The 13,007-nt window shown below is 33.8% G+C and overlaps 2 protein-coding genes across 8 annotated transcripts in view; one reads left to right on the forward strand and one right to left on the reverse strand.

Moving 5' to 3' along the window:
- The window catches only part of LOC148623963 (ADP-ribosylation factor 1-like), a 66,514-nt gene that overhangs the window by 22,443 nt on the left and 31,064 nt on the right, over nt 1–13,007 (forward strand). For 3 of the 7 annotated variants that reach the window (XM_088566325.1, XM_088566328.1, XM_088566330.1), the window contains one exon: nt 2,821–2,907. The exons of the other annotated variants lie outside the window; for them this stretch is intronic. The gene's annotated coding sequence lies outside the window, so the exon portion shown is untranslated. The remainder of the gene's footprint in view (nt 1–2,820; nt 2,908–13,007) is intronic. 7 annotated transcript variants of the gene reach the window in all.
- LOC148623964 (retinoid isomerohydrolase-like) lies at nt 7,263–11,018 on the reverse strand. Its single transcript, XM_088566324.1, has 2 exons — nt 10,817–11,018; nt 7,263–8,751 (listed from the first exon to the last, which is right to left on the reverse strand). Exons 1-2 carry the CDS (start codon nt 10,979–10,981, stop codon nt 7,360–7,362), a joined length of 1,557 nt encoding a protein of 518 aa, XP_088422450.1. The 5' UTR covers nt 10,982–11,018; the 3' UTR covers nt 7,263–7,359.

The following is a 13,007-nucleotide window of genomic DNA, read 5'->3' on the forward strand; positions in this document are numbered from 1 at the left end:
GAGGGGACCTGACTACGGGTGAGAAACAATGAGGAAGAACTTTTACTTACAAACTTTCCCAAAATACAAAATAACAAACAATGGCATGCACAAATATACATAATGAGGTAATTGTGAGTGTCTACGGCATTCACATTAATGTTCCACTCAAGCTATATAAGAAAACAAGAAAAGAAAGTGCTTGAGTAGAACCAAAAGTTACCGAACCTTTACATCAAGTCTAAAAGCCTCACCCTTAACATGTTACAATATTTTGTCTACATTAGCCAGATTAAAAACGGGGAGGGTTGAGATCACGCTAAAGAGCTTTAACCCCGCCGCATTTTCGTGCCTGTTCCAAGTCAGGAATTTTTGGCCTCTGTATTGTTTCGTTTTCATTTTCAGTTTACTTATATTTTGCTGGAGTATATGGGGGCAACTAATTCACTGTTTCTGTGCGTTATGTTGGTTTAGGGCCAGCTACAGTAGGCCCTGTGGTAATAGGTTTTCCTCGTTATTTCTGAAGCCCCCCTGGGTGGACTTGAGCTGGCATTTTTCATCCCGATGGGGTTGTTGTCTCTTTGACATATTCACCATATCCATTTTCGTTACATTTGTGTTAGTAAACTAGCATTATCAAAATTAAAACTACACAAAATAATTTATAATTGTTCCAGCATATAAGAACGGAATTAAAATCTTTAAGACAGAATGCATAATAATAAAAGCAAACAAACACGGTTTAATATTAGTAATGATGGGATAAAATGGATCTGGTTGATGCAATGATAAATATTTATTGATAAAATAACCATAGATACTAAATAGAGAATAAAGAATACATACATGTGACCACAAATTCACAAATTAAGTATAGATGACAGAAGAAAATTGACAACTGTTAAACAGGTAATTAATGAAATACTGATCGACCAGTAATATAAAAATAGGAGATGTGGTATGATTACCAATGAGACAGTTATCAAGAAAACAATTAGTACTGAAACTATCAACTAAATAGTTGTCTTGATACTATTCTTAATGTATATCTAATGGATAGCGACAAATTTTCCATACAAAATAGCATTAGAGGTTGATTTTTGTTACTTTCACGTTTACTTTTAACTAAGAAAAAACTCTCGATTACTCCATTATCTTCATAATCCCAGACCTCAGATCCCCACATAAGTATTGGAGACACTGTAAAGTCAAATAAATGAACCTGTAGATCTATAGACAAGTTCAATTTTCTAGATTCCTTTAAAATACTAAGCTTAGCTCAAGAGCTTTACTTTTTACTTTATCAAATTTATCATTACTGGAAAGCTACCAAGATACATAAATTCATCAACAATGTCTAATTCCAAGTAAACTACAAGTCCAATCTTCCAGGACAAGATACTGTTGTTAAATACAATTTGCAAGGTTTCACATTTTTTGTGACGACATTGTACAACTTAGTTACAGAATACTTCAGAAATTAATAAAACGAGCTTTTTCACTCTTTAGAATTTTTGATTGCATTCTGAATTTCATCTTCTGTTAAGGGTGTGTTTAACTGAGTATTATGTTCTGCAATATTCATGTCAGAGATATTGAAGTGTTACCAGTATCATTAGATACTGTATTCAGCTTTTTAAAGTGTTCATAAAAGTTTCTATAGCTGCCTTGCTTGCAATTTTATCTGAATCCTCATACTTTTTGAGAAGAGACCAGTATGACTTCGGATCTGACATGAACACTTTTATTAGCAGAGGATATGGGGCTGTGGTCTTTTTAAATAACACTAGAACAATAAAGTTGAAAATGATAGCACTTTCCGTATATCTGTTACACTCTTTATTTCGTGCATTATAAAGCTAGGACATCGTTGCTTCTAGCAGATAATTGATTTGACAATTCGATTGTCTTTGTGGACATAAACCACTAAAATCCCCAAAAATCTTTCGTAACATAGTTTTAGCCAATTATTTTCACGATATGAGAGACGCTGGCCATCAGCTGACTATTCCTATACTATTTTTGTTTTCATGCTAACATATATACTCAATACTGTTAGACCCGGTTTGCACTCATATGTGGTATTTGTAATTCATGCCGGACTGAGGGGTTTCTTAACGCCCTTGGCTATCATCGAAGCACCGAAGCGTTTACACAGTCCCTGAGCATAGTAATACCCGTGAATGTGGGTCATGGTGTATTCGGGGAAATTATAGTAGTCATGTGATCACGTTCTTTCATTCAATTCATTAAAGATTTGATTTCGATCCGTGACCTAGTAATCCAATTTGTGATCTGCACGCTTATATTGTACAGCCTACATCATTTGCTGAATCTTTGACCCAGCAAAATACTTTTCGAGATCAAATCAACAGTTTCAAGTGCATGTAAGACAGATAGGTAAGTCAACTTACTGGTGCATGCCAGTTAATTGATGAGAAATCTCCAAGGCCGAAAAAATATAAAGTTATGTTTCCGATATTTTTGCTTGAGATATTTTTTCTGTTTTGAGGGCGGTGGTCTAGGCTCATTTTATTATGATATTGTACACATATGTGCATGCAAGATAAAATACATTGCACATGCAATGTTCTTTAAAAATGTTTTATAGCCATAGTGATGTCAGATGATGTTTTTTTCTTAGAATATTCAAAAGACCCTGATTTTGAATTGCACAGTTAGATTTACTGTATATAATTATAGATGTAGAGTAACACTATACACCCAATCAACAAATGCAGGCATTGATATACAACTACATGTATGTTAAAAAAGATTTTTGATTATTTTTGTAAAGTATTAAAAATAAATGTCTACTCTTTTTTTTTCTTATATTTGCAGATAGACAAACATGGAAATATGGATGAATCGCTTTTCTGTTAAAAGGGTGAAGGTTGTTTTAAGTATCAAGACATTAATACTACACACGTAAGAATAACTAAGTTTTATTAAATTGTGAAGATTTACAGTGTTTAATGAAATAGATTCTAAAGAAAAGTCAATGGCAGTGTTTTGAAATGCTGAATGTACATACATGTTACGTTGGTTCTGAAACCAAACGATACTGGCATTGCCTTTGGATATATTTTATACAGCGGCAAAACAAGTACTTTAGTATACAGTTTTTGTCCAATGAAACATTTTTCAGACTACAAATGTATATAACTATTTAGATGTTGATTAAAATTGTTTGATACAAGATTTAGTTGGAATGTTGATTTTAGCTGTTAAAGTTGCATTAGCTGTCATTTTCGTAAATGTTTGTTTCTGTTGAAATATGCCTACTATTTCTACTAAATTTTACTTTTCCTGTATAATTTCATTCGATATCCACAAATAGAATGTGTTAAATACATGAAATAGGTATCTATATATTTATTGTCTTGCAAGACAAACAAATCGACCAATATAAATTTGTATACATGTGACTTCTGGTGACCTTAATCCACGCATGTGCTGTAAGGGTCGCTTTAAAAAAAAACAAATATGTTATCAAAGCGAAAGTGGTTAGTCAATGGCAAGGAAGACCGTCGGACTCAAGCCGTAAAAGAAAAAAGTTCGAATATTATGCAAGGATCCTTTTGAAATTTACGTATTGCGATATAATGTGGCACAAATATGGTCAGTAACTGTCATTATTTATTTGAAAACTAATCAAGAAATAGATGAAATGAAATGTAAGCAAGACACGTGCTTACCTGTGTATCCGTTATTGTTTTTGGCAGCTAATTCAGCTTGAACTGTGAGCCAGTATCGATGGATTTAGTCTTTAAGTCCATCATATACCGGTACTGTAATTTTGTTTCATAAGAATTTCGAATGTTACCTGTTGAGTACATGTCTGTAAGTGTGAAATTTTTTTCCATTATGCAGTTTTATTCTCATTTGCTAGAGAACTATTTAATTAAGACTAATGTAGAAACAACGACCTCATAAAGGTCATATAAAAGCCATCCATGTAACTGACAGATACCACGCTGTAGGTAAAAAAACACTGAGACCCCGGATTTTTATCAAGCTAATCTGTATAAAGTGGAATGGCCAATCCTCAACATGACATAGCAAGTTCAACACATCTATGCAAGTACATCTTCAAGGAATAGGCATTGTAATATGAAATGAAATAAGTCATATAGATACAATGAAAACCAAATATGCAAAGACTTAACATGTAATAGGCGTAGTCCACAGCCATTGATGAGAAATTTCCAAAGCCGAAAAAAATAATGTTTTTAATAATCCCTTTTGAGATGCGGCACATGGTATTTTTTTTTTTTTTTTTTTGACGGAGATGGTAAAAACAAAATACTTATTTCAAGTGCAGAATTCATAAAAGGAATTATCCGCGACCAAGAGCACACTCATATCATGTGCGTTTTAAATTTTCATCTTCTTTCCGAAAGACAATCGGCAATTTTTACGTTATTTTATATTCTTCAAAATTTCAAATAAAAACAAATGAGTAGGGGGTCTGAAGGAGGTTCAGTAGGGTGACCGGAAACATGTTTATTAGGCCTAATCGGCTGGTCTATTTATTACTTCAGTAATGCTAAAGATTGTCTGGCAAGCTTTTTTCTGACTTAGCTTGGTGTATGAAAGAACGGAATTCCAACCTCTTACTTCAATTGTCTATATATATACAAATAAAGGTTCTGAAGAAAAGTTAATGACAGTGTTGTGAAGTGCTGAATGTACATCCACGTTATGTTGCTTTTGAAACCAAATGATACTGGCAGTGCCTCTTGATATATTTTATACAGTTTTTGTCCAAGGAAACATTTTTCAGGCTATAAATGTATGTGACAATTTGGAATTAGATAAAATTGTTTGATACAAGATTTAGTTGAAATATCGATTTTGAAGTGTTAACTGTGAGTCAGTACCGATGGATTTAGCCTTAAAGTCCTTAATATACCTGTATTGTATTTTTGTTTCATAAAAATTTCGAATGTTTTTCGTTGAGTACATGACTATAAGTGGGAACTTTTCCATTATGCAGTTTTAATCTTCTTTGCTAGAGAAATGTTTAACTACATGCATGACGAATATAAAACAAAGACATTATAGATGTTAATTCTTAGTAAATCATATACTTCTAATTTGGTCCTAAGGTTAGAGTAATTGACAGGCTTTATAGAGAATTAAAAATGGAGCATGTCCAAATCCTGATATTTGCATATGTATGTATGTATGTATGTATATATATATACAAGGTCTCAGAATGTGACGACTCTATTCTCTACACTGCTCCATCTCGGATCAAATTGATACAGGGAAGATAACGTAAACTTATAGAAGGGTCTGAAAAATTCCCAACGATGTAAGAACTGTCAAATTTGCGAAGCAAATTTTTGTCGTTCCCTCCGCGGGACTCGAACTCGTACCGCTGTGACATCTATGGCAACACCGCCTGCACTAAGTCCAGCTATATATAGCATAGCTGGCCGAGTGGTCTAGGGCGCTGGACTTAATGCAGGCGGTGTTGCCATAGATGTCACAGCGGTACGAGTTCGAGTCCCGCGGAGGGAACGACAAAAATTTGCTTCGCAAATTTGACAGTTCTAACATCGTTGGGAATTTTTCAGACCCTTCTATATATATACTATGTTTAATATAATAGTGTCACCGAAAAAATGGTGCTGACAGCGACGTCATCATCGGCGGCGTCCGTGTCGTCGTCGTCCATATTCACTTGATCACTCCTATTTAATTTTTAGTTTATGGCCCCTACCGTTTTAAAATTAGGGCCATCCATGTAACTGACAGATACCACACTGTCGATTTCTGGTTTTAATCTAAAAAAAGAGCCGAGAGCCCAGAATTTTTCTAAGCTAACCTACATAAAGTAAAATGCCCAATCCTTATTAACATGACATAGCAAGTTTAACAAATTTCTTGATATCAGTAGATATTTAGTAACACATGTTAATATATATTTATAAACATGTGTATAATTCAGTTATAATTATTGATTACTGTAAATGGAGGAGTTTTCTGGACGATGCAAACGCGTTCACCTTACCGGTGCACCTGGTCCATGCTCCCAGTTCTAAGTGGAGTTGCTCCTTTAAAGTATTTTGCTGGGTCAAAGATTCAGCAAATAATGTAGGTTGTACAATATATAGTGTACATATTACAAATTGGATCACTAGGTCACGGATCGACATTAAATCACGTAATGATGCATTTAAGGAATGAACGTGGTCACATGGCAACTAATTTTCCTGAATACACTATGACCCACATTCATACGAAACACACCAGTCATGTAACTGGAATGTTGACTGGTCACTACGAACTCTAAGTCTCTACTACAGACCGCAATAATATTTGAAAGAAAAATTATAAATGTTGTTCATTCCTAATTAATTTTTATCATTTTACTAGTGTGACATGTGACAGTTATCTAAAAACACTTACGAAAGCAGGTCACAACTCCTTTTAATTATTCAACTACATTATTATACTACTATACTTACAAGTATATTATGAACTATAAAAGAATTACGATGTTTTCAATAGGTAGAAAATTCATAAGTGGACTAAAGATTTTGCAGTAGGACTTGAAATATAATAGAATCAGTTATGAGAACAGTTTTTAAGTATTAGCGACTTTTTGCACTCGTAATTTCAGTACATTGAACTGTTACCAGTATCATTAGATCCTGTATTCAGTTTTTTAAAGTGTTCATAAAAAGTTTCCATAGCTACCTTGCTTGCAACGTTCTCTGAAAGCTTATGATTTGCATAGTTATATATTATAACACCACCTTATGCTGCTGATCAGTGCCGTAAAAGCGTCAATCCTAACCTCATACGAGATCAATATGTACCTCTTAAATATCATGCACATGTTTTCTGCGTGTGTTTTTAACTTGTATGAGAACGAGAAGTTAACATTAAAAGATGAAATGATCGGTTAGCGCTGAACTTAATGTAATATTACTCTAGTCTCCGATTCAGACACAGGGGCTCGTTGTAATTGACTATATAGGTCATATACATTATCAGGGCCCCGATTCTGAATCTGGTTCTCTGGTCAACATCATAAGCGACTCAAAGATCGCTAAAAATTTGACAGAAACCTGTGGAACGAAAGCATTACCCGCACTTCCTGGTAACCAGTTATTTTGATTGAGAAACATTCGGGTTACGGAAGAGTAATCATATCAAGGGAACTAAAATTCTAGCGGACATCACCCGATTTTAGAGCATATCGCATTTGTGCCATTTTGGAGGTTGAAAGCAAGCGAAATTTTTTGACGATTAGCGAATACGGAGACTTTAATAAGATATTTATTATCGTTTATCGAAGCAGTTGAATTCTATGATAAAAAGATGTATTTAAAAAGTTTTTAGTGCAAATCAAGAAATTCAGTTCTAGATGATATCGGCAAAGAATCGACCGTGTATTGTAAATGGAACAATAGAAGGGAGATAAGCCTTGTTGATCGGAGCCATAGTTCGGCCATCAAGCATCATTAAATAGCTTTTCTGTTTGTCACCATGGAGTACAGGGGTCAATAAAATGCCGTCGTCTTCGGAAGTAGCATTTGGGGAAGCTATGAACCACATCTCGACAGGAAAATGACCGTCAACCGACCACGCTCCATCCTGGTTCTTGCCACAAACGTCTTTTTTCACTAACGCAGTTCTTGAAAATGACCTACCATCAATCTGATTAACAACACCGTAAGCATAACAGTATTTTTTATGGCGATATTTTTCATTTATGCATGGGGTTTCTAAAAAGTTAATGTAAGGAAAAATAGGATCTGGTGTAAAACTGTTGATCGATACATTTTTGGCAATCATGTCAATAATGTATCTTTTGAGGACGGCTTGTACACTTGAGTACGTTCCATTTTCTCTGAGATTGGAAGATTTAACTGTTTCCATTTCTAATATTTTTGAGAAATTAGGATTGCTATGCATTGCAATGTCCATAATGATTTTATTATCATCCTCGTATGCGTTTACATGATGTGATGGGTATTCATTGGGAACTTTAAATGTGTGTACCTTTCCTGTCCGTATATGAACAACGTATATATGAGCATTAGCGGACTGGTGCCAGTTCAGAATCTCGTATGCTGACCCGTATTTAAAAATTTTCCCTATATCCAAATAATAGGCACTTGCAAATAAAATAACATAGTTTGGTGTAACTGAGAATGAATGCATGTACGGGGCGTTATCTACTGGCCATTGTGCTACCATTTCTCTTTCATAAGAAGATTTCATTCTAAGAACAGACAACCGACTTTTGCCACCTAGTGTACTAGCACTTGTCATAAACGTAAAATGATTCGTTGTGTTGAATTCTGGAAGCGGATGTGCAGTAGACATTTGATCGATGAAGCCGATTTTTGTGCCACTTGGTTTTGGTGGAAGCACCGGGCCAATTGTGTTTAGAGACAAAGGTTCAAATTTGTAAATTTTCCAAGCGTCGGTCAATGCCATAAATTCTAGGGATTTTTTTTCAGGATCATATATATTGTAAACATTAACATTAGTATTGTCGAAACCTCTCAAAGCTGCCTCTTCACGTTTTATAAAAGAAAACGGCGGTTTGACGCTTTCAAATGTCATAAAATTGTAAATATCCTTCTCCTCGATAGATCTATTATATGTTTCGGTACGTAGAAAATCCGTGGAAAATGATGCAGATCCATTTCCATAAAATTTCCAATTGTATAATTTTCCAAAACCATCAAAGCTGTGTGTAAAATTTCGTTTGCCTATTCCAAACAATGCTGGACCAACTCGTACCTGCAACTCAAAAAAAAAAAAACATCACAAGATTGAGCTTTCAAAAATGCTGTTGTGTATTGTTTATGTTCACCTGCGTTAACATTTGCTACCTTTGATATTATTACTATACCACCGCTTGGGGTATACTGTTTTGTCCGTCATTCCGTCATTCCCTCCGTAACCAGAACTTTCCCAGGCACTACTGATCATAGATAGAAAGACAGACAGATTGTTTATTAATGCCTCACCATCAATATATACATAAAATACACATCGATTATAATACAACAAAAAATATATCAATGCCATTCTTAAAAGAATTATGAGACGATTAAAAACATGAGTAGAACTCTTAAAAAATTTCCATTCAAACTTAAGAAAAAGCATTATTTGAAAGTAAAAATCTTAAAATCATAACCTGGAACTTAAAAATTCTCTAGTAAAAAAAAGAAGTAGATAATGAAAAGATTTAGATAAAAGAATCTAAAAAGTTTAAGTTTAAAAAAATAAAATTTACTTGAATCAATAAAATTAATGGTCTAAAATTTGTTTTCGCCTAACTTAAACCAGGTTTTGGCACACTCTTGAATCTATATCATAAATAACGTACAGCTAAGATGGTGATAAAGCAATTTGTTACCCCGAGGCGTAGCTTGTTATAAGTTTTCTTGTATATAGTTTTTTTATCCAACTGTTTACGGGGCAGAATTAACAACAACAAAAACAAAAAAAAAGGTCCAGAATCAATTATATGGAAATTGAAATTTCATTTATTAGTCGATGTTATCGGTACGAACGTTGCGCATATTCATTCCTTCGAACGCAAAACTGACTAATATTGAACTGGTACATTTTGTACCTATTTTTATCGAAACCAGTTTAGCTTTTCACGAGAGAGTAATAGACACATTACTTCCTGCTTACCGATTTTGGGAAGAATACCTTTGGGGGAGCGGGGGTATACTCAGTAAGTAGTGGCTCACATAACCCTTGTATTTAACAAGTGTTGGTCATTTTGAATTTGGAGATCCCAATGCGTTCACCCTCTACATATCTTTCAATATTCTATTATCCTACTCCAAATTTAATGAAATTTACAAAAGAAATATGGGCATGGTACTAAAGTTCACTTCTTCGTTTATTTTGAGTGATCTGTCAAATTTTATTGTTTCTACACGTTGAATTGAAACAAAAATACATTGTAAAACTCTTTCCACATTTACTTTCTTGGTTGTTATGTGAAGGTTAGCAGTCGTGGATTCAGAGTCAGAATATACAGTAATCTATACCTACATACAAATGAAGGTTTTAAATGTACTGCCGTAAAACGGTACAACTATGCACCCCTATCTGTCACAGTAAACGGTGCGAATATTAACTCAGTATTTGCACATTGTTCATATACATAATTCCTATTGTGAACAAATTTGACTTGTGCTTTGCTTGATATGATTTTGTTGTCGTTTTGAACTTATCATTTTCTTCAGCAGTTTACGCTATATTTTATAGAATTAAAGGTAAACACTATTGGCATCTGTCTAGAAATGTTATCGGCCTGGATTTATTTATTTATTTATTTAATTTATTTATTTATTTATTTTTTTTTTGGTTCTTTATTTTTTAAGGAGTCGCATATGGGCCAAGGACAACCCTATTTTTGATCAAGAAGGTCAATACAGTTATTCCGGACCAAATGGGACTAGTCCGTGAATATTTAACAAGAACAATATAACAGACAGTCTATGGCAGTATTATCCACTAGTTGTTTTAAAAAATCACTATATGCCTATATGGTATTTGGTATGAAAATGAATTTACGGCTGCTGACTACTCACGATGATACTTTTTCGCCTGTTGCAATATTTATTTATTGCCTTGCCTTCAAATATTTTGTTGAGGCGACAGACACGTAAGTTTATGCGCGTTCTCGATGAACGAAAACGTGTAATAATGCTTTGACTAGATTAGATACTGCATTGCACGTATTTTTTTTTAATTTGTATTTGACTCATTTTTAATTTCTGTTCAGAACGTTCAGTATTTTTGTACTAATTTGTTAAATAAAATGTAATACATGACATACCAAAGAACCCCTAAGCCATTGTGGTAGTGGATGTTCGAATTCGATTGGATGATCAGTGATGATTTCATGGTTGTCGTCAAATAAAAGACTAAAGGCATCGGCATTAACACATCCAGGACTAATAACCAGTATTAACGTAAGAAGTATTATCCGTTTCTCCGCCATGTTAAATCTCGTGATAAATTGATATTGTCTGTCAATATAAAGATAGTATTTTATCAGATTTGTCTACCTTACTCATCCTTAACGCGATTAAAATCACACCACTAAATAGAAGTGATTTTGTTTGTTTGTTTTTCGTTCTGTTGGTATTTGTTGTTTTATTATTATTATTATTATTATTATTATTATTATTATTATTTTAATAAATTTATTTATATATTAAGCAATTGAGTAAATCAACAATAACTTTTTTTTAATTTTAGCACTTCACGAAAACACAAAATGATATTGCTTTATAATTTTTCACACCTCTCATTAACAATGAGTGCTTCTTTCATCATGACAAAACGGTAAGACGATATAGTAGGATATCTTCCCTGTATCAGTTTGATCCGATGGAGCAGTGTAGCGAATAGAGTCGTCACATTCTGAGTCGTATAATATTGATTTGTTGTGACATGTATCGTTAATTTGATCCTCTATCCTACATAATAATGCCTAGATGAACTGTCCCGTACTACCATACATCGTGTACTAAGTTACAGCCGTAGATTAATCCTACGAGGAGGATCGAATGACCCAGCCAGCGAAACCTATATTTTGTATAGCCTAGCTGGCCGAGTGGTCTAGGGCGCTGGACTTAATGCTGGTGGTGTTGCCTCAGATGTCACAGCTACGGGTGCCGAATGGGACTTGATCTTTTTGTAATCAAAATCAAATTTGTGTCACAAAAGTCAATTCTGTGTCACAAAATTCAATTCTGTGCCACAAAATTTAATTCTATGAGACAAAATTCAATTCTGTGAGACAAAATTCATATATGTCTCACAAAAATCAATTTTGTGTCACAAAATTCAATTCTGTGAGACAAAATTTAATTTTGTCACAAAAGTCAATTTTGTATGCAAATTAGTTTACAGAATCCTTTGGATATGCAAAATAATTCAAAATGTGCAGCATCATGTACACGTGTATTACAAACTTAAAGCATTCACTGCAACACAGTGGATAAGGGACGAATGTGCACGGTTATAATAAAGCACATAAGTGAAAGAAATATCGGATATTGTAGTTGTATAACCCACTGTGTCGCTTAACTTTAAATCTTAAGATGGATTATTAGAGTGTTACTAAACAAAAGGGAAACGAAAGTTGGACTCGTACTACGTCGGTTTTTCATCTCGCCCGACCTGTTCCACTCAACCAAATTTCTTGTGTCATACACCAATAGAATTGGAATGAAATAAAGAATCTATCTGTATCTGGCAAAAAATCGTGAGGGATAGTGGAAAAAAATAATCTTTCGCCGAGTTTGACCGATTAACAAATTTCACCGCACAATACATTTCTAATATGATTTTCTTGGCTAATCTGACATTTCATTTCTTTTTCCAGCAAAATTTTGGACAAATACATTAATACAAATTATCTTGTCAAATTTTAACAAATTTGGTTGAGATGAACAGGTCGGGCAAAAGCATTTTATTGTTGAGTTGAAAGATGTCAGGAAATCATCACGTGATTCACCAGGAGAAATCCCAATAGATCGAAAGTAGAAAAATCGCGTATTTTAAAACCTATTTTAACAAAAAAATCTCATAGAAAACGTATAATAGCAATTTCAGTCATTTCAAAACAGTTTTACTGTAGAATGCATCTTAAAAGATTTTTTTTATTTTCACTTAAAACGGCCTTAACCGTCCTGCGTTGCTCGAAGTAATTGAAAACCTGCGGTTACTATGTCCTATAAGAAACCTTCTTACACAATTTTGATGTGAGAATTCATTTGCATATTCAAAGGATTCTGTAAACTAATTTGAATGCAAAATTGACTTTTGTGACAAAATTAAATTTTGTCTACAAATTGACTTTAGTCTCACAAAATTGAAAATTTGTAGTATGTTATAAATTTTGGTAATCTGAATTCATTTTGTTGAACAAAATTCACTTTTGTCTGTACAAAATTGAATTTCGAGTACAAAACCACAAAAGTCCCATTCGGCGCCCCGTAACAGCGGTACAAGTTCGA

Source organism: Perna viridis, chromosome 2, assembly GCF_037379345.1.
Source record: "Perna viridis isolate PV_CMFRI_1.1 ecotype Kerala chromosome 2, ASM3737934v1, whole genome shotgun sequence".
Classification (NCBI taxonomy): domain Eukaryota; kingdom Metazoa; phylum Mollusca; class Bivalvia; order Mytilida; family Mytilidae; genus Perna; species Perna viridis.